The 22399-nt window shown below is 42.5% G+C and overlaps 2 protein-coding genes and 1 long non-coding RNA gene across 11 annotated transcripts in view; 1 reads left to right on the forward strand and 2 right to left on the reverse strand.

Moving 5' to 3' along the window:
• Positions 1-887, reverse strand: part of YTHDF2 (YTH N6-methyladenosine RNA binding protein F2) — a 31480-nt gene extending 30593 nt beyond the window's left edge. Inside the window, exon 1 of the mRNA XM_019660462.1 lies at positions 197-887. Coding sequence (XP_019516007.1) covers positions 197-223 — 27 coding nt within the window. The 5' untranslated portion in view covers positions 224-887. The remainder of the gene's footprint in view (positions 1-196) is intronic.
• Positions 516-22399, forward strand: LOC109392239 (uncharacterized). The gene is made up of 3 exons (XR_002126016.1): positions 516-582; positions 4830-5090; positions 22234-22399. It is a non-coding gene; the product is annotated as an uncharacterized LOC109392239 (long non-coding RNA).
• GMEB1 (glucocorticoid modulatory element binding protein 1) overlaps positions 10687-22399 on the reverse strand; it is a 39642-nt gene continuing 27929 nt past the window's right edge. For 8 of the 9 annotated variants that reach the window (XM_019660521.1, XM_019660531.1, XM_019660515.1 and 5 more), the window contains 5 exons: positions 19854-20011; positions 17677-17808; positions 16465-16602; positions 15894-16016; positions 10687-14957 (listed from right to left, as the gene is read on the reverse strand). In XM_019660521.1, coding sequence (XP_019516066.1) covers positions 14257-14957; positions 15894-16016; positions 16465-16602; positions 17677-17808; positions 19854-20011 — 1252 coding nt within the window. In that variant the 3' untranslated portion in view covers positions 10687-14256. The remainder of the gene's footprint in view (positions 14958-15893; positions 16017-16464; positions 16603-17676; positions 17809-19853; positions 20012-22399) is intronic. The other variant, XM_019660539.1, reaches the window with a different exon arrangement.

The following is a 22399-nucleotide window of genomic DNA, read 5'->3' on the forward strand; positions in this document are numbered from 1 at the left end:
GGGAGCCGAGGCCCAGGGAGAAGCGGGAAGAGCGGGCTGAGGGCGAGGCGCAGGGCGCGGCCGGTCTGTAAGGCCCGAAACCCGGCCCGCGAGAGGCGCCGCCTCGGCTCGGCCAGACCGGGGGCGGCGGGCCCGGGCCTAGTCGGGCTCCCTCTCGCCTCACACAATGGCCGAGGCATGCGGGCCGGGCCTGTACCTGCTCCAAGAGGCTGCTGGCCGACATGGCTCTCGGATCCTCACGGGTGGCGACGGCGGCAGACTCTCCTCAGGGTGGCGGCGGCGGATGAGCCCCGGCGGCGAGAGCAGGCGGCGCAGCGGCGGCTTTTGTCCCTGACACTCGGGGGCCTCGGCGGACGCAGCGGAGACACAGCGCGCGGCTCGGGCTCCGGCTCCGACTCGGCGACGCTCTAGCCCGAGAGCTCAACGCCCGTCTCTATGACTTTACGCGCGCGCCCGCCCCTCGCAGCCGAACTAAGGGCGCCGCGCAGCGGAGGCGGACGGCGAGCGCGGCGCGACGCTGACTCTCACATTCACTCACCCACGCGGAAGGGGCCGGGCGCGAAGCACTTCGGGAAGGACCAGGTGCGGCCGCACTGCCCTCTAGTGGGCTGGAGGAGCGGAAGAGGCGTACGCGTCCTCCGCATCCCCACCGCCTCAGGGTTGGGGCCTAGGAGGGTGGGGGCGGCCAGGGACGCACCACGAGGTTTTAACTAACACCTGAAGGGAGTAACTGCAGCTTGAGAAAACCCACAAAAGCGCGTTTTTCAGTGAGGAAGCGCCCCCTGAAGCCTGAGAGACAAACCCGCTTCCCAGTTGCAGATAGCACCCCCCCCAATCTGGGAGGGAACCTGAAGAGGGGGTCACAGAGCCTCTAGGGAAACATCATGGGGGCCCTGCCTGAGGAAGACACACACACACACACACACACACACACACACACTCTCTCTCTCTCTCTCTCTCTCTCTCTCTCTCTCTCTCTCACACTCACACACTCACTGACTCACTCACTCCAGGATCCTGGTTATCCATCCTGTTAGCCGACTGCAAAAAAATGTGCAAAGAGAACAAAAACATCCACAAACAATATGATCCCCTGCAAAAGAGATTCACCCTTTGGCATTGCAGGGAAGAGAATCCACAGTTCTTGTTTATGGAAGTCACTGGCCCCCATGGTAATAATCTGTTAAACTGGATTTTACTTCCAAAGAAGACACACCTCACAGCTACACAAAAGTTTACATGTACTTTCACCAAGTCCAGAGAATCTATAAATCTACAGACTTCATGAGGGAGTGTCCTTATCTGGGAAAGGAAGGAAAGTAATGCTACTTGAATACCTGCTGCGGGTTAGGTTTTCTTGTTAGGTGCTTTCAAATACGTTAAAGGCTTTCAGCATCTTCAAACTAGCTATCAGTTTCTCTATTTTGCAACTGGGGAAACAGGTTAAGTAATGTGTCCAAGGTCACAAAGCTATTAAACAGTCAGTTGTATCTGACACCAAGAAGAACATAATAGTGTCCCTCCACCCCCAAGAGAAATCCTGTATTCAGGAACCAGAATACAGAGGTGATCCAAAATATGGGCAAAACATTTTTAATCGGAGGCAAACCCAACTCAGGCAAGGATATTTGATCCTAGGACAGTCCATCTCCTAATAGCTCTTGGTATTGCAAATAGTAGTAAACAGATAAATAATGCACTGTAAAGTGTCAACCTGATACCATCCACTCTCTGAATATAGGAGGCTTTGGTGGACTCCACAGTAAAATAAATGCTAACACGGCATCTTGGATTTTGCATCATAATTTTGCTCAAAGTATATTTTTTCTGCCCATAATCATATTTATGGTTGGAATGAATAAGGTCAGGCACCAAATGTGATGGACTTTTGGAAGAGACAGTAAAATGTCAAGTCTCAAAGCATAGATCCCACCAAGGGAATAAAAGAAACCTAGTAACCCTTTTTTTTTTTTTAAAGATGCTCAGCCAATTAACCCCATGGCCCAGATTTATATATAAACTGTAAGCAGTTGCCTACACTTACCCTTGAAAGTAGCATGGTATGATAAAAGGATTGACCAGGAGTCTTATCCTGGGGGGAGCGGGGGAAGAAGGGGGAAAGGAGGAGGATGGTACTAAATTCTGGTCTCCCCACCTGATTTGCAACATTAGGTAAATTAGTAAACCTTTCAGAGTTTCCCTCATTTGATCAAGGGGTTACTAGTATCTCCTTAAAAGGTTTGTTGTGAACATAGTTTAAAAAAACAAACAAACATTAAAGCAAGTCTGGTACATTGCAGGTTACTTTCCTGTAATCCCATTAAGGCACGGAAATGAAAATTCCCTCCTTCCAGTGATATCTTCATAGTGCCTAAAATTTTGATTAGTTCCTTTGGGGTTACTTTCTGTCATCTGGGAGTTTCCAGTTAAAATGCAAGTATCCTTGCAGGAAGGATAGTCTCTGAACCTGGATCAAGTTCACCAGATTGGCTTTAACAGCCTGAACAGAACACACAAGGCTGATCTATTTAATCACTGGAAAGAGGGAGAGAAAGTCTGGAGTGTGAGGGCATATCATCTTATGGGACAGACCCCTCATGGTTTGAGAGAAAAAAATTGTCCTGGAAATGGATTTGTGTTCTAGTTTCAGCTCTGCAACTGTGTGGATAAAGCATTCAAGCCCTCTTTTAACCAGTAGTTACTGAGGGCAGGCAATGTGCTGAAGAGGATCTTAAGAGTTTACTTTCCCTTTAAACTTATAGACTAGTCAGGGAAACTAACAGTAAGCAAATAGTTTTTCAATTACAGTTGTGCACAGTGCAATGAGAAAGCACAGACAGACATAGCCTAGTAAGGGGGTGCCAAGGAAGTTTTCCCTGAGATTAAGAGTTTCAGCTAAAAACTGAAGGATGACCAGAAATTGACCAGACAAGGAGAGAAGGAAGCGAGGTTACAACATGTGCAAAGGCCCCAAGCAGGGAAAGTTTGGCACTGATGAGGAACTGAAAGAAGGCCAGCATGACTGGCTCATAATGAGAGAGAGGGTGGGACCAGATGAGACTGGAGAATTGGGCAAGAAAGGAGAAAAACAGGGACTTTAGATGTTAGCTACAAAGGATGATTGGCTAGTAAAGGGTTAATAGGAGTATAGCTTTCTCAGGTTTATGTTTTAAGAAGTTAACTCTGGTTGCAGTGTGGGAAACAGGGAGAAAAGAGAAGGTTAGGAATTAGAAGAGTGTTGTGGTAAAGTCCAGGCAAAAGATAATGGTCTCATCTAGTGGTACTGAAGACAGTGAGAAATGGACAAAATGGACATCTTAGGAGGTAAAATAAAGTCTGACAAACTGATTGGATTGGGGGGAAGGCACTACAGAAGAAGCAGGTATCAAGAATGATACCTGGTTTGATTTGAATAATTGGGTGGATGAGGTGCCATTTTCTAATGTGGGGAATATTAGAGACTTGTGGGGGTGGGGAAAGATAATAAATTTATCTTTGGACATGCTGGGTTCCAGGAGAACATAAAACATCAGATAGAAATGTTTGGTAAACAATTAAAGGGTTTGGGGCACAGAGAGAAAAACAGGGCTGAGAATACAAATCTTGGAGTCTTTGGTATAGGGATGGCAGTTGAAGCCAAAGGGGTCCATGAGATTTCCTCAGAAGAGACGGAGAAGAGCAAAAGGCCCAGCACCCAGCCAGAGAGGCAGAAGAGGAAACAAGGAGAGTAAATCATTTCCTCACTCACAGTCTGTTTCCAAGACTGTAAAATAAGGAAGTTGGACCAAATCAACCTCCAAGTTTCCTTCTAGTTCCACCATTTTAAGACTTCTGGAAGGTGGAAACCAAAGAGATCTTTCTGGATATATAAAGGGGACAATGGCGATAAGAGAGAAAAAAGAAGTAGGAAAGGAGGACAGATTTTACAAACTCTTCATGGACAGTAGACCTCATTACCCAAGTCACCCCCTTAGAAAGGCAGGAATAAAAGAGACCTCCCTTGAGAAATGTTTACAGACTTCACACAACTGACAGTGTAAAAACTTAAAGACTTCTGTTGGCTCTCTCTAGTCCACATGGTATCCATAGCTCGCCACTCTCTGACCCTGTGTATTTCTCACTGTACACTTTATGCTCCAGCCACACTGAATTTTTCCCCAAATACACATTTTTAGGGGGGGGGAACCCATAATTTTGTACATGCAGTTCTTTCTGCCTCAAATGCGCTTGTCATCTGTCCCACCCAACTCCTATCTGTCCTTCTAGACTGTGATCAGTGAAGGTTTATTTCTTCCCCCAAGCAGGAAGAATTTGCTCTATTCTTTGTTCACCCATAATATTGGTCATATTTCCTTGTGGTAACTTATTTTAATATATTAAAATGATCTGTTTACATCAATATTTCTTTTTCCTTTGGAAGTCTTGGACACAGTTGAGAATCTAATGACAAATGAATCTTCTCAGAAAAATGGACATACACCCAAATTTTTGCTTGAGTTCATCAAGCCCATTCATCCCATGAACCCCCCGGTTAAGAAAACCAACCCCTAACTTACATATTGCCTCTCCAATAAATCTATGACTGCTTATAGGGCAAAGAACATTTTTTATTATTAATCTTTATAATCCAATACTAAGTGTTTGTTGAATTAATTTACCTCACTGTCCAGAATTCTCCCTAGTACTGTTAATCTCCATTTTATTAATGAAAACCTGGTGAGGCCATTTGTGTTAAAAAGTTAAATGTGCAGACTTAACTAGCTTAATTGAATGTTAAAGGCACTGTGGAAATCCCAAGATAAGTTGATGATTGGCTTTTTAATGTGCAGGTGTGTTTTATGAATCGCTGAATGGAGGTGTGAAAAGAGCAACGTGAGAATGAGGCTAAAGGAAGAAAAGACAGCTGGGCCAGGTGGCCTTAGGACACTAGGAATTCACAGGTGTGTATATCCAAGAGCAGCTGTTAGAGACATCAAGGGCAGAAAAGAACAAGACCAAGAAAGACCAAGCAGTAAAGGAGCCTTAAGATTCAACTCAGAGTCTAGAGGGGGAAGCAGACATTTTCAGCAGCCATCCAGGAAGTGAGAAAGGTAATGATAATGGAATGAGTTTTTCATAAAGTTAAACTTATTTAATGTAGAGGACTGTTCTTTATTCTGAGGTTATTTCTCTCCTTTTTTATGCAAAAATGCCCCTTTCTCTTCAAATGATGCCAATAGAGTTGGCTATTTAAAAAAATATCCTTATTTGGGGGTGACCAGTTAGTTCAGTTGGTTGAAGCGTTGTGCTGATAGCACCAAGGTTGCTGGTTCAATCCCTGAATGGGCCACTGTGAGCTGTGCCCTCCTTAAAAGAGTCAACTATGCCAATATCCTTATTTGGTAAAATATAATGTTGGGAGCCCCATGTAGATTAACTAAGGCTTTTTTATTTTTTTAAAGATTTTTTTTATTGGGGAATTGGGGGGATGGGAACAGTGCTGGGGAATTGGGGGAAGGGGAACAGACAAGTTGCTGTCCTTTTGTTCTTCAGTCTAGTTGTGGAGGACGTTGCTTCACTGGCCCAAGTTGGCACCATCATTGCGCTCTTCCCGGGCGAGGCACATCAGTCGTCGGCTTCTGGACGGCCACTCACTGCGGCTGCTGGCCGCTCATGCTGGCTGCAGGCTACACACGGTAGCCCATGGCAACCCACTGCCACAGGGGCTGCAGCCTATGCCATCGCGGTCAACTCATGGCAACCCACCTCCAAGTTGAGCTGTTGTTCAGCATCTTAGCTGCAGAGGGCAGTGTCACTGGCCCTCATATGCAGGATCCGAACCGGGGCCCTCTGGCGTCCCAAGCCAGTTCTTAACCATCGCGCCACTCGGCCAGCCCCTAAGGCTTTTTTTTTTTAATGGTGTTTTTTATTGATACATGAGATTAAAAAGTCCAAGTAGCACTGTGCTACGGAACAGTTTACATTACAGTCTCAATCTAAGACAATAGGCTAGAGAGAAAAATGGACATAAACAAGATTTCTGGAAATAGTGCCAAGGGGAAATGAAGACGGAACCCCTGGAAGGACTGGTTCAATTTTACATCTGTGCCAAGAAAAAATAATTAAACCAATGATTGTGTGTCTAATTTATTTGCGACGATTTTTGCAGATACATCCTCCCCTTTTGGTCCTTGGGTGGTAGCTACAGATAAATAAGGCAAGAATATGAGAGGTCATGTCCAATATGCTCAGAAAGGCTAACGAGAATGTCTCAGTCAATGGAAGTGTTAACTTAGAATTTCTGAGGCATAGTAGTTCCATTTTTATTCCTGGAGCCGGGGAATATCTGCTTTTTGCTCAGTTGGCAAAGGCTTTACAATACTGTCAGTGTTCCATGGAGTAGGTTCCCTGTGTAAAAACTGGCAAATGGGGTTGGGCTCTGCACAGCAGGAGCTTAGCAAGGAAAGGAAGGCTTTCTATCCAGGGACCCTGACATCAACATTATTTCAATCAGGGCCATTAACAAAGTGATAAATCAATACTTCCTGTGACAGATGGACAGATGATCTGGGTTCTAAAATCCTTCATCAGGGAAGTGGACTTTTCCTCCCTCAGTACTTCCTCTTCAGTACTTTTATTTTTATTTTTATTGCGTAACAGTGTGTTTTTTCCAGGACCCATCAGCTCCAAGTCAAGTCATTGTCTTCAATCTAGTTGCAGAGGGCACAGCTCACTGGCCCATGTGGGAATCAAACCAGCAGCCTTATTGTTCAGCGCACACGCTGTAACCAACTGAGCCACCCGCCCCTTCAGTACTCTTGAGAGATGGTGAATGGGATTTGTTGTCCATCACATAGCAAAATCTGATCAGCAACCACTGCCCCAGATCTCTGAAATCCCAGCTAAGTTGCATCCTCATCTAGGCCCAATCCTACAACTGAAAATTTTAATATACTAAAAGTTTAATGTAAATAAAACAACTTAAGGAGCAACTAAACGTTATCAAATAAAACATCATTGTAAACTGATTCGTTGAAGGGTACCTTTTAGGTATTAAGATTCTCTAGTACATTTGAAGATTCTGTTTAGTAAATTTGATGGGTACACAATATTTAAAATCTATTGTTTAGAGTAGAAGATAAATGTTACTTTCTCCGTTGTAAAATGAAGAAAATAATGCTATCCATCACATTGAATTGCTGTGAGGATCAAATGGAGTAACATCTGTAAAGTCCTTGGAACAATGCTTGCTTGATACATAGCTTCCCTTCAGTATGTATTGGTTATTATTATTGTTATTGCATCAAATATCCATGAGCTCTGCTACATGCCAGGCACTTTTCTAGGGACTGTAGAAACAGCAGTTACTAAGAGACAAGAAAGGTCCTGCTCTCATGGAGCTTCCATTCTATTGGGTTGTCAGAAAAGTCATGATGCATTTTTGCAACGAAAAACATAGAAAAAATACGTCATGACTTTTACGACAACCCAATAGTTAGCGGAGAAAAAAAAATAAATGTATGTCAGGTGATAACTACAACAGAAAAACGAAGCATGGTTAAAAAAAAAATAGGAAGCCTAGTGCAGGGGAAAGTTTTCGTTTTTCATAGGGTGGGTGGTCAGGGTAGCTCTCTGATAAGGTAACATGTGAACAGACTTGAAGGAAGTGAGGAAATAATCTTTGCAGTTATCTAGGGGAAGAGTGTCCTAAGACATCACTGAATCAAAAAAAAAAAAAAGATAAAAAGTAAGAAAAGAAAGGTACCAAAATAAGTAGGTCTAGATTTGTAATACAGAGTGAAGCTATGCCCCACCTAAAATAGGCCTCAGTTCCAGCCAAGTGTTGTTATGGGAATGGGGACCCAGTGTTGTCAGATCTTCTGGGGTTTTTTAAAAGAAAAACTGTCTCTAATGTTTGAAACTCTGTGTAGGCATAAATGCATATATATGTTCATCAAAAGACATGTAAGAATATTCAGAGGCATTATTTATAGTAGCCCCAAACTGGAAACTACCCAAGTGCCCATCATTAGAAAGGATCAGCTGTGGCATAGTAACAGTTTCTACACAGCAATGAGAAGAAACCAACTGCAGTTTCACACAGCATTATTGGTGAATCTCACAACATAATGATGAGTGGGGAAAAAAGCCAGTCACAAGAGTTCAAAAACAGGTAAAAACTAAGTTATGATGTTGAGAAAGCTAGAAAGCAGTTACCCTAGCTGGGTGAAGTGCTGGTAATTTTTTTTTCTCGATCTGGAAGCTGATTTTATGGGTGTGTTCTGTTAAACTTTATGAAAATCAGTAATTTGTGACTTTCCTATATGCATTCAATAAAAAGTTGAATCAAACAAAAACATGGGCCAAACAAAATAAGTCTTCGGGCTGAATCAGGACTGTGGGATTCTAGTTTGTTCTATAATGCATAGAGAAAATAGAGAAGTTTAAAAAAAAACAACTCATACTTTGAAATGCAGGTAAACCCTCGTGTATGCTTTCCTCAGAGAAGCTCCTACAAAGCCCAATGAGGAACTTGTCTCCTCACATTTACGCTTGTATGTTTATCCAATACTGTTGTTCATTCTTGTCCTCACACTAGAGAAATAAATCCATATATACCCCATTACAAGCCATAACTATCAATAAAGGTACCGCGCTGGAAAACATACATGCAAGAGAACCCAGAGGCAATTTCTTTTTTTTTATAGCTGAGCCATCCTGCCACCTGTTGGCAGCTCAGCGGCAGCTCAGCTCGGGCAGGGCATTGAACCACTGTTGCTCAGCTCAGAGCTCACACTCTTGAGTGAGCTCTTAACCAACTGAGCCACTTGGCCGGCCCCCAGAGACTATTTCAAAGTAGGGTTTGATCTACGTTAGGTTGAGAGGGCATCAGGAGTCTTTAGGCTGAGAGGCTTTTAAGACATAACAGAAATTTCGGGTAGTTGTGAAGAGGTAATCATACTGGGCTGAAAGTATCCAGGAAACAGGTATGTCTTAGCCTGGGCCATCCACCATAGGGAGACCAATCAATTGAGTGTAAACGATAAGTTTTAGGGCCGACCGAGTAGCTTGTTGGTTAAGAGTTGGCTTGGGAGCACAAGCTCTGAGCAGCAGGGCCGACATTTCAGATCCCACATGGGCCAGTGACGCTGCGCCCTCTACAGCTAAGATGGTGAACAACAGCTCTACCTGGCGCTGGGCTGCTGTGAGTTGCTGGCGATGGAGTAGGCTGCAGTGGGGCTATAATGGGCTGCCGTAAGCTACCGTGAGTGGCCGGCAGCCAGCATGAGCTGCCGTGAGCCGCCGTGAGAGGCCGTCAAATGGCCCGTGGCCAATCTGCCTCAGCTGGGAAGAGCGCAATGATCACAATACCGACATGGACCAGTGAAGCGGTGTCCTCCACAACTAGACTGAAGAATAAAAGAACGGCAACTTGTCTGCTCCCCTCCCCCAATTCCCCAATAAAATCTTTAAAGAGAAAAAAAAAAGGTAGGTTTTAGAATCTACATGTCCTGAGGAACTTACCTATGGCCACTGCATAAGCATACCCCAAAGGTGCTTCAATTCAGGTGGTTGATAGGAGTTGGGAAGGCTGTTTTAGGTAGTGACAACCGTAGTCTCTGGATGTATGCGGAGGTTTGGGTCTGGGGAAGGCCTTGAGAAGAAATGATTGTCTCAAGAGTTGAAAGAGTTACTGACATGGAAGAAATTGGGAAACAAAAGTTATTTGGGTTGGGAAGTGAGTATGGATAAAGTTGGACGAAAGTAGAGCCTTCTAGAGGAAGTCAAATTGCATAGCTTAGGACAAAGAATGGTGTTCCAGGATTGGGAAAGAAACCTGGAAAGGACTCAATTAGGGCTGCCGAAGAAGAGACATTCCAGGAGCAGAGTCCGAATCTAGCAGGACTAATCCCTTGCAGTCCCTTGTCTAGTGCAACAACCTCAGTTGTTGTTATAGTACATTACAGACTTACACAAGAATTTCCCAGGGAGGAGGTATCCTAGGTGTGAGGAAACTACTAGGTAAGTTGTCTGAAAATGCAAGGGCTAGCCTAGTATGTTTTTTCTCAGAAAGGACAGTTTCCTTAGGAGTATTGCCCAAAGTAAATCACAACCTTATGCCTATTTTCAGAATTCAACCTTTTCTTTATCCTTCCTACCTTGACCTGGACCAGTTATAACTCAATGAACTAGTAATCCCGTATTTTTTTTTTTTACTATTTTTTTAAAGATTTTATTGGGGAATTGGGGGAGGGGAACAGCGCTGGGGAATCGGGGGAAGGGGAACAGACAAATTGTTGTCGTTTTGTTCTTCAGTCTAGTTGTGGAGGATGTCGCTTCACTGGCCCATGTTGGTATTATCATTGCACTCTTCCCGGCTGAGGCAGATTGGTCGCTGGCCTCTGGAGGCTGCTCACAGCAGCTCTTGGCAGCTCACACTAGCTGCCAGCCACTCACGTTGGCTGCCAGCCACATATGGTAGCTTATGGCAGCCCACTGCAGCAGGGGCTGCAGCCTACGCCATCGCCGGCGACTCACAGCAGCCCAGCTCCAGGTTGAGCTGTTGTTCAGCATCTTAGCTGTGGAGGGCAGTGTCACTGGCCCCCATGTGGGATCCGAATCAGGGCCCTGCTGCTCAGAGCTGGTGTCCCAAGCCAGCTCTTAACCAACGCGCCACTCGGCCAGCCCTTTTTTTACAATTTTTATAATCAAATGTTACCAATACCTATACTTCCCACCATACAAACTTACCTTTAGTGCCTTTTATGAAAATGGGATTAAATGCTACCACTAAACAGTGTCATAACACCTGAACTAATATTAATTTCCAAGGTATATGGATTAGGATTGGTCCTTCTTCCCTAATGTGGGCAGATATGTAAAAGAAACTCCACATGAAGTGGCTTTGAATCTGGAACATTCAAGTCTATTGTCCATTTTTTTACTTCAGAATAACTGGGAATGTTTTTGTTTTGTTTGGAGGGGGCAGGGGGGCAGGGATGGAGCCTGAAAATTGAAAAAGGGAAGAGAACAAGGGGCCAAACAGGGACATGGCCGAGGTGAGACAGTTATACAGTTGACTCTAAGGCCTTTGTGGAAACCACGTGACAGGAAGTTTTTGAGCATTTACCTTCCACCAGCTAAACTCCAGTCCTGCACGGGATTCGTCTGATGGAAACTTGGAGAAGCCAACACATGACTCTCCAGTGGGGGGACTCTTAGAGACTGCCCATGCTGCTGACTCTACCTGGCCCTAGAGGCAAGAACATTAAGAGACTAAGGATTTGTTTTTTCCTCTTGTATTAATAAGCCCAATTACTTGAAAATGGCTTACAAAAAAACTAGCCAAAAATGGTCTCTCCTAAATCAGCTTGGTGACACACCTTCTCTAGGAAGTACTTCCATACTTGCTGACCCCTGCCCCCAAGATGGGTTAGGTGCTTGATCCTTTGTTTTTTCTCAGCTCACAGCCAAGAGCTCTATCATGCACTTACCCCAATATGATGATCTGTTTCAGTATCTCACTAGAGAAAGGCTTAACCTTTTTGTGCCTTTGGTAGTCTGATGAAACCTATGGACCAATTCTCGGAATAATGCTTTTCAATGCATAAAATACATAGGATTACAAAGGGAACCGATTGTATTGAAATATAGTTAACTCCAGACCACCTCTGGGGTACGAATTTCTTGAGTGCAGACACTATACTTTCACCTCTGTACTGCCAGTGCCTAGCACAAAGCCTGGCACATAGATGGTACTTATAAATGTTTATTTAATGAATGAACAGAAAGATGGCTACTGCCAAGTCAGCCTGAGGAATGATTCATTGCAAATGCTTATGCACACACCAATGGCTTGCATGTGTCACCCCATTTGAGATCATCTAAACCAGGGCTGTGAGGGAACCCCCACTCAACAATGGGTGCCATAGCATCTAGCAATAATGACAGGCTATTGGAAGACCAGGAAAACAACAAAGCTCGTGAATTTCCAGAATATTTAGAAAGTGAGAGTAAACAGGCTCAGTCTTTAGGAGGAAGAGATCTCTTGACTTTGGAAGCACAATATTCACACTACCACAGCTCTGACAAAAGGAAGAAAGGGACCTGAGCTAGGGTGTAGGTGTTCTCCAGGGCTCCTCCTCTGTCCTGAATTGGGACTTTTGTCTCTGGGAAAGAGAAAAGTGTCTCTAAAACCCACAATAGGGATGATGTCCCTTCTAGGTTCAAGTGGCAGTTTTAGGCTTAGACAGAAGTATTGGTTTTGTTTATGTACCAACAGGAAACGTGAAGGAGCAAGAAATAAATGCCACTTTCCTCACTAAAGATCTGTAAGGGGGCCAAAGTTCTGTTCTAAGCTGATTGCTACATCTATTAAATATTTTGAAAAGAAAAATAAAACCCCAGACAATTTTAAAGCTGAAAACCACAACTGTATGGGGTTCAGAAATCTCACCTTTAAGGCTTTTAAGATTGACCCTCCCAAGTTAGAGGGCTTCTCCAGCTATATACAGCCATCTGAAGGATGGCAGAATTCAGTTTTCACTTGCTTGACAACAGGGTTTCCAACATCTGTTGGAAGAAACATGGCTTCAGGTGGGTGTCTTCTTAAAAAAAAAAAAAAAAAGGAAACTACAAGTCAAAGTTTTGCTTTTAATTTAAAAAAAAAAAAACAAAAAACTCCCACTCCTCAGATGTGTGCTTTCTTTTTTGACCTATTTTTCCTTTAAATTGTCTGCAGTTTCCCTATATTTTCCCTACTGCAGTAAACAATGCAACCAAAGAAATAAAAACCAGGATCCACACTTGCCCCAAACACTGAAGATGGTCAAAGAGAAGGAATTACAGCACAGAAAATGACCCAGCTCTAAATATACAAACAACACTACCAAGAAAACAAACAAACAAACAAAAACAAACCCCTCCCGCCCCGACCCCAAAGACATTATTACTGACATTCCTGGTACATTTCCTATAATATAATGTTGCAGATAGTGCTTCTTTCCCAGGGAGTTCAGCTCACTCAGGAGGAGACATCTACTCAGTCCCTCAGGATAAACTGGGGGTGTTGAGTCTTCCTGCCAAGTCTAAGGTTTTTTTTATGAGCTCAATATCTCACAGAAATATCTGTGGTAGAAATGGTATAAATGAATCTAAAAGGGGATGAAGGCAGGCAGGCACCTGTCACTGTTCTCCAAATCAGCCAAAAAGCTGAAGAGCATGGGATCCAGGAGACAGATGCCATTAACAGTTGAAAGATGGAGGGTAGAACAAGAGGAAGCACCAAATGAGTGGCTGCTTTTGGTTCCAAAGCCAAAAACAGGCCCCACCAAAAAGGGCAGCTGGTCTGGTTGAGGAACTTCCCTGCTTCTGGAATCATGCAATAAAAATGATGGCCTTGGAGGCCCCGCTTCCACAACAGCCACAGTCCAAGAACCAAAGCAATTTACACCACATCACACAGTTCGCAAATGAATGGATTGATCCTAGTTTAGTAAGGTAAATGCTTTGACCAAGTGTGGGGGCAATGTTGGCTTGAATCCCAAAGCACAGCTGTGATATCCCTGGACTTCTATTTCTGCAAAGCCACGGGCCCCTGATGCTCCTTGCTTCATGGAGATGTACCCTCCCACTTATCACTGGCCTCTCCCATGATGGTAACTCTTAGCGATATCAAGAGGCATCAGTGGCACTTTTGGGAGTAAGCATTTCTTTGCTCCATCCTGGCCAAAGCACTTCCCTTTTTAAGCTGCTGCTCCAAGCAGCAGAGTTCCCTTCCAAGCAGAGTGCAACTTTCTTTTGTTTCAGTTTTGCACTGGCCTCTGAGGGCCTTTTCCAGGATACAAAATAAAGTATCCTTCTGCATCCATGTGTGAGTGGGTTGCCTTCCAGTGTCAGATCTGTGTTCCAGAGTTTGGTCAATACCTCTATATGAGAATAAAACCACATGTGTACACAGACAGACTGTCCTGGAAAGGGCTTTCTGGATAGGGTTTCTGGTTATCTTGATGCCTCCCTAAAAGAAATAACTTTCTCGCTTTAAGAAGATTAGAACATTGAGTGACCTACTCTCAGCTTCTGGAAGGGAAGCTTGTTTTTGTCCATTTTTCAATGAGGGGGTGGGAGGGACCCAACATTTTCAGTTACAGTAATGAGATTTTTTTGTTTTTTTTTAAAAACAAAAAAGGATCCTGTGTGGAAATGAGTGGGACAATAAAAGTAAACAAATAATTAAAATCTCAAACCAAAACATATCTCCTGGTCCCAACAGCCCAGTTAATCCTCTAAGACCACAATCTCCACATTGTGGACTTGATGTTGGTGTTCTTCCATCTCAGCCACAACTTTCTCCTCAGTCCTCAGCTCTGTCTCCAAAATGACCGCTTTGCCCTCGGTGTCCTCAGCCTCTGGGTCTGGGGCTGGGTCAATCTCAATGATGGTCTGCCCATCCTCTGAAGTGCTTTCCACAGCCTGGATTGCTGAGGTCAGGCCAGACTCCATGGCCACCAGCTCCACAGGGCTCACCATAGTGGTCATGTTGCCCAGGGTACTCCCATCTTGCATGGCCGTAGAGCTTAGCAGTGCCAAGCTAGACGAAGGGTGGATGGTCACTGTGTCTGGTGAGCTGCTCTTGGCCGAGGAGACCACTGTGGCATAGCGGAAGAGCTGAGGGCCAGAAGGCAGTGTGTGGACAGTCACAGGACTAGAGCCCTGGCTGAGGGTGGCCATTGGAATATTGCCCATGGAAAATGACTGACCCACGGGGGTGATGGTGATGGGTGAGATGACTGTGAACTGAGGCTGCTGGACAGGTGGAGATGGGCTCAGGACGGTGGTGGAGGCTGGCCGCTGGAGCCGGGGCCTTTTGGGGGGCTTCGGAGTGCTCACAGGCATCAGTAACACATTTTGAACTGTCTGGGATTTCAGCCTGTTATCCTGCGCTTGCTTCTTCTGCTCTTCCAACTGGCGTTCCAAGTCTATGGAAAAAAAGACAGACTTTATGTGGAGGGAAGTATAATCTTGGGAACCGTAAACTGGGAGTGAGGAGACCTGGGGTCTTGTTCTGGTCGTGTCACTATGTAGCCTCAGGAAAGTCACTTCATTGTTTTAAAGAAGAAACTAGACTGGATGATTTTTTGAAATCCCGCCAGGACTTACATTTCATTGTGTGATTATAGGCAAGGAAACAATTCAGAATCTTTTCAGGTTGTGATCCTACTATAGCTCAACTCTAGAAGCTCCTATGGCATTTTGTCACCTGTCACCAAAATGCAAGCCAAAGGAGCCTCCAGTTGGTCTAGCAGCTTATATATTCCCTGCCTTGGTGTACAGATGAAAATAAGGAACATCTGCACAATCCCTTTGGAATTGCCAATGACCTGCAAAGGAGATACAATGGCCACTCTGGAACACAGTGATTCCCAAATTACCCTTCAAGACAGGAACACCTTGCTGGTGACCCAAATGGCCTTAGTCTACCATTAGCCCCCAGAGAAGTCTGCAGAAAATTACAGAGGAAGTCCCTAAGAATTACAGAACTGAAGGAGGTCTTAAGAGTTCTAATACATTCATTTTAATGTGTTAAAATGAATATTAGGGGATTAATGGAGCATTCTAGTGGACATCTTAATCCTCAAAAAAATACAGAAGGAGGACTGTAATGCTGGCTTCTTTCTGTTTTCCTTTGTGCCTCCTGCACTTCCCACCACTTCACCTCACCTGGGGCTGTGTATAAAGAAAAAGCTGAATCTGATACTATGTGAATTGAAATAAAGAAAAAGAAATAGGGGGAGGGAAAGGGGGTGGGGCAAGGAAAGAAAGAAGCAAGCCAGTCCCAACAGAAATCAACAAAGAAATGGCAAGACTCAAGGATATTAGTATATCATCTAAGAAGAGAGAGAAGTTATACACACCTGTCAGAGTATAAAGAAACTGCTCTTCTCCCTGCTCTATTTGGTTCCTTCTGTTGTCCAAAACCTTCTTGACTGTGTCCATTAGGCCAAATGTATGTGCCACATTGTTGAGAACAGCAGCATCTATTTAAAACAAAAAACATGTCTGTCAAGTTAAAATGGAAAGGTTCCACCAACTCCCTGTTGTGTTTTTTAAATATGAAAAATCCACAAAATATGGGACTATTCTAACTGCATTTTTAAAATATTTTAACAAAGATTTATCACATGTATAATTTTGATTTAATTGTTATATCTATATTAATATTTTAAACAATATATTCAGCTCTGAGAGAGAGAGAGACAATTCTTTTCTGGCACCATTTATAAAGGCAAAAATTACGTATGGAAAAAGCATGGTCAGACCTGAGTTCAAAACCCAGCTATGAACTTTGGACAAATAACTTTTATGAGCATTAGTTTCCTAATCTGTAAAATGGGGATAATACCTATACCTCACGAGGCTAACAGGATCGCCTATAGTTGTTAGTGTTTTATAAATGACTGATATTGTTAGGATTAATTCACTTACCTGTGACCTGGAAGGGAGCCTGGATGAGCCGCTGCTGAACCCCCCTGAGTAGCTCCTCTATTTCCTTCTGTATATTGCATACAACCTCTTCCATCAGCCCTACATCAGCTATTCCTTTCCAGAACATCAAAGTGTCCTCTGGCACAAGAGGGATAAGAGAGGGTAAACAAGGGATGCTACATATACTTAGGCATATCTCTACAATGTGTTACATTCAAAATTATTTCAATTCCAAAGCATTCCTTGTTGGGATATTTCTGGGAAAAGGGAAGAAGATTTTGGAATACTGGCTGCCTCTCTAAGTTGGTAACTAATTATTTGGCTTCTTCAGTAAAGTAGTGACTTAGGATAATTGCCTGTTTGTCATGCCCTCAATTTGTCATGGCTCTGGCTATCAGGAACAGGTATCTTCCTCTAGTAAATATATTAAATTAAATATCAAATAAATACTAAATATTTATTTAAATAATTTGATTTAAAATTAAATATTAAATACTAAATATTATTTATTTAAATAATTTATTTTAAAATTAAATATTTAAAATTTTTAAATGATAAAGATATTAAATTAAAGATATAATTTTTAAAAAAGGATATACTCCCCCTAATCATATACTTAAAAAAACAAAGTAAAACAGTTGAATAGGTGGTGTTATCAGCTCCCTGAGGGTGAGGCTATGTCTTTTCATTTTCCTCTCTAGCATCTGGCAACAGTACCAACTAAAAAGAGACAGCAATAAATATTTGTTAAATGAATAAATGAATGAAGGATGATGGAAAGCTTGTCCTGGTCCCCTCTAAGTGAATTATCATTAATCACCATCCGCTACACCACCTGCTACCTAATTTTTATTTCTAACATCTTGCAGCTTGGTTTATCTAAGAAATGTACCAAAGTTGGAGGCAGTTTGACATGATGAAAAGCATGGACTACAGAGTCAAACTCTGCTGAATTCAGCTCTGATACTTATTGGTTGTGTGACTGATCTTGGGCAAGTTACTAAACCTCTCTGAATCTCAATTTCTTCATGTGTAAAATGTGACTTTGCAGGGCTGTTGCATGAATTAAAGTAAGAGGTTTGCAGTTATAATTAGTATTAATATGCATGAGAAACACCAGCAAAAGTAGTTAAGAGGCCTTCTGTGTCCATAATCATAATGGTGATAAGGTCACAAAACCCTGCAAGACATCTGAGCCCCACAGAAAAGTACCTGAAATTTCCTCTGAGTCTTTCTTCATGCTCTCCTCTGTGGCCATGGTGACAGCAGCAGTGAGAGCTGAGTTCCATTCCAACCCTGCCTCTTCCATGCTCTCTTCTGAGATGGCAATCTGTGTGATGCTACCTAAAAGCAGTCCATTAGAGATAAGACTAGTGAATTTTATGACAAAATCATATATATCCTCTATCTCCTACTCACAGCCAAAGATTCCTGTTTTAACATTCTGGCCTTTTGCCTGCAAATCCCTATATTAAAAACTAGAACTCGGGCCGGCCGAGTGGCGCGTTGGTTAAGAGCTGGGTTGGGATGCCAGAGGGCTCCGGTTTGGAACCCACATATGAGGGCCAGTGACACTGCCCTCTACAGCTAAGATGCTGAACAACAGCTTGACCTGGAGCTGGGCTGCCCTGAGTCGCCGGTGATGGCAGGTGGGTTGCCATGGGCTACCGTGTGTAGCCTGCAGCCAGCGTGAGCAGCCAGCAGCCGCTGTGAGCGGCCATCCAGAAGAAGCCAGCGACTGATCTGCCTCGCCCGGGAACAGCGCAATGATGGTGCCAACTTGGGCCAGTGAAGCAACGTCCTCCACAACTAGACTGAAGAACAAAAGAATAGCAACTTGTCTGTTCTCCTTCCCCCAATTCCCCAGTAAAAATCTTTAAAACAAACAAACAAACAAACGAACAAAAAAACTAGAACTCTAAGTAAGCCAGGATGAATACTGGATTTTCTAAAGAAAACCTGCCTTGCCAAAGAAAGTGTGTTCTTCTTGCTCTGAATAGACAATGAAAAATAACTTATAAAATCACAAAAGCAGTCTGCTTTCTGAGCAGGTATGTTTTGGAAAGAGACTGAATCAGGTGGGCATGACTGCCAGGATGAGGAGGACCTGAAATAATTTAGGAGAAAAATATGGTGCTTTGTCAAGAGCCCTACTACATACAAGCATGTTTGATACTAGCCATCCAGGCTATCTAAAGTTGCTATAATTTATTTATCAGCCTATGTAAGAGAAAGCAAGAGAAATGAGCCCAAAAAAATCAGATAAAAAGAGACCCATGTACAGTATATTCACACAGGAAAAAAACTTTTGCTATCAATTCTATATTAAGATTTTAAACAAAAAGAATTGAAAAAATCAATCTGACCCAGACAAAAATATAGACAAGTGTGGACTCTACACACTGGAGGCTATCAATAATCAAGCAAAGAAGTAATATCAATATGGATAATCAAGTAAAGGAGTTTTGGCCAGTAAAAAGGAAGTAGTAATTTCACAGCATTTTTCACTTTTCAAGTGAAAGAGTCACATGAACAAAAATTCAAACTGCTAGATATTATATCTTAGGTTCCGAGATATTTGGCTTCTACTCATCCAGTCGTTACAGAATATTAGGTCTGGCCATAAGAAACCTCAAGAGGTAATTTTTAAAGCACAGTACTTCCCTAACATCCTTTAGCGTTCTTGCATCTCTGGCAGGCATATTTGTAAGTCTTCTGGAAGTAGTTGAGACATATTCTAGCTAAGAATCTTAGCTGTGCTAAGCCTCTAGCTGGACTAACTGAATCCTGAATAATAATTTCACTTGGCTACATCTTTCCTGGAGATGGGGAGGGAGCCCTAGTCCCAAGCTCAACAATATTGAAGGTAAGTGTGTGCCCATACTATCTCATTCATGAGGAAGCTTCAGCTTGGTTATCTGAAACCCTTTCAGGCAGAGCTCTTTGATCCTTACAGCAGAGTCTCCAGAGTCCATCCCAGCCAAGGATATGTTGTCTTTGATACATTTCAGTTCAGCAATTGAAAACCATTCACCATTCCTGCTTTGAGCATTAGCAGAGCAAAGGATTTTCAAAACAATCGAATTTCAAAGATATACCAAGTGGCACCAAAGTGAGACCATTAAATAAACATTATAACTACTGAACCATCTTTCTAATGTTTACCATGCATTGCCAAGAAAGAAATAATGAAGGAGGTCTGGCCAATAGGAACCAATGAAAGAAAACAAAGATCTGCTTCTAAAAACATGGAATCCCACTCAAGATTACCATACCTTTCAGGGCCATCAACACTCATGAGAACTGAAATTAAGAAACACAAGGAGAAATATGGGGAAAAGTGCTACTGAAAAACACAGTGGGTTTTCAGGTGGTTTCCTACCCCCTACCATCGGCCGAGGTGGGTGTCTGCACCACACTTGTCTGCTGTCCTGGCACTGGAGCTCTTGCACTGCTGATCAGAAGATCAAATTTGGTGCTTCTGCAGGTATTGGAGCAAACCTTGTCATGCTGGTAAAAATCAATCTGTCCAGAGTCCATCATCTTCCTGCAGAAACAGAGACAAGAAGTACCAGTTCAGCCTGCACTTCATCTAGAGGGAACTAGGTAGGCCTCAGGGATAGAGACCAAGTTGCTGAGACTACTCTGTAGATTAGTGAAACCTAATAGTATTAAAAGTCATTAGGTTGCAAAAATTCTAATTGAGACTATAAAATTTTCATTGGTCCTGCCCACATTTACAAGAACAACTCTTCCTTCCCTAGTCTACTCATGAGTACTCTTTTATGTTCCGTTATCACTAAGCTTTAGGTATATACTCCTGACAAAAGCTAAATTTCCTCATAGAATCTCATTGAAACCAAACCCAGAAAGGGAAAAAAGACTACCTCATATCCCAGCACAATTGAGAAGTGCCACAAAGGAATTAGAATTTTGTAATGAGATTCTGATGTATTAGTATTTGTAGGCCAGCAAGATCTGTTGCCACTTTTGGAGACATAAAACTTCGGCATATTTCTTTCCTCAAAAAAAATTGATAACAAGTCTCCTATAAATATAGAGCAAAGTTGATTATACTAAACCCCCACTATAAAATGTTCTTATAACTGGATTCACAAGACATTGCTACAGGCCCTGAGCAAAACCATAGGGTATTTTAATTATAGTAAACTCTTTTATAATGTTACTTGACTTTCACTAAAGATTTTTTAGCCATTCTTATTCCTTTTCCCATTTAGGGAAAGTTGGCATTTGCTTGTTTTTCTGGGCAAATAAAACAGGCCAAGAACAACAAAAATGAAAGTTTAAGGTATTCCTCCCCAATTTTATTCAACTACTGATTTCTATATACAAATCATCTGGAATGAATTTGTTTAAATTACATGTCTCTGACTATAAAAATAATATGTGAAGAAAAAAATTAATATTTTCTGTGAAAAATATAGAAAACTATAAAGAAAACAACTGTCCTTTAAAAAATATATAACACAGAGTAATGTCAACATTTTGGCATTTTTTCTTCCACTAAATTTTACTTACGTTTGTGTGTTTTAACACAAGTAAAATCATACTGTTTAATTGAATTTTTTTTAAGATTTTTTATTGGGAAATTGGGGAAGGGGAACAGTGTTGAGGAATTGGGGAAGGGGAACAGCCAAGTTGTTGTCCTTCAATCTTAGTTGTGGAGGGTGCAGCTAGCTTAGCTCCAAGTCCAGTCACCATCCAGCCGCCCGATGGCAGCTCGCGGCCGCTCAGCTCAAGGTGCCATGTTCAATCTTAGTTGCGGGTGGGCACAGCCCACCATCCCAGGCAGGAGTTGAACCAGAAACCTTGTTGCTAAGAGCGGAAACTCTAACCACTGAGACATCAGTCTGCCCACCGGCATCTCAGCGGCAGCTCAGTTTGGGTGCAGCTCACTGGCCCATGTGGGAATCAAACCGGTGACCCTGTTGCTCAGAGCTCGCACTCTTAGCCAACTGAGCCACTCGGTTAGCCCCCATACTGTTTAATTGATTTTATATTTTGGTTTCTTTCTTACATTATAAGCATTTTTCCATGTTAAAACTCTTTAGAAATATTTTAATGACCACATAATATGCCATAGTATATGCTCATATATATTTAGATGAGCCATAATTTACTTTGGATATACCTTGACTGTATGTTAAAGCAGATTGCAATTTTCACTATAATAATGTTGCAATCAACATCTATATGTTTGAATCTCTACAAGCACTATAGATTTTTTTAAGACAGATTCCTTAAAAAGAATTAAAGAGAACGGGGTAAGATGTTTTTGAGGCTCTTGATATATGTTCTGTGAGGAACTTTTAATTCTTGACCACATTTTAAAATTTTCTATCAATAGGTGAGTGCTCAAGGAATATCAACTAATGTTAATCTTCAGAGGGAAAAAAAATTACAATAGTAAACCTGCTGCATACAGAGATGGGGTGGGGATATAATGCATTCTGAAGTTTATTTCTGTGGTACCATGACAGCAAGGATTGCATTAACTGTGCATCATTGGTATTTATTAACAGTACCCTTCTACTTTATCAGACTACCCTAGGATTTGTTGGTCAGCCTACACTTCTCCACATTGTTACACTTACTCAGCACCAGGCTTAGCTCTGCCTATGCTTGGGGATCTCAAGAAGGATTGTTATCTACTCCTGAGTTTCTTGGCCCAGAGGGGATCCTACCCAACATCCTGACATCAGAAAAACTGGGTAGAGTGAATTTAATTCAATTTTCCTTCTCTCACAGGTATTTTAAGAACAAGTTGATGAAAGTCAAATAATACATGGATTGCTTAAGCCAATCCTTCAGACAGAATAAAAATTTCAAATTAAAGAGAAAAAACTGGATTTTCTGGATTCTACCAGGACTAAGTGCCCCAAAGTCAGCTGAAAGGTATGTTCTTGCTATTAAA

The sequence above is a fragment of the Hipposideros armiger genome, unplaced genomic scaffold (assembly GCF_001890085.2).
Source record: "Hipposideros armiger isolate ML-2016 unplaced genomic scaffold, ASM189008v1 scaffold_10, whole genome shotgun sequence".
Classification (NCBI taxonomy): Eukaryota; Metazoa; Chordata; class Mammalia; order Chiroptera; family Hipposideridae; genus Hipposideros; species Hipposideros armiger.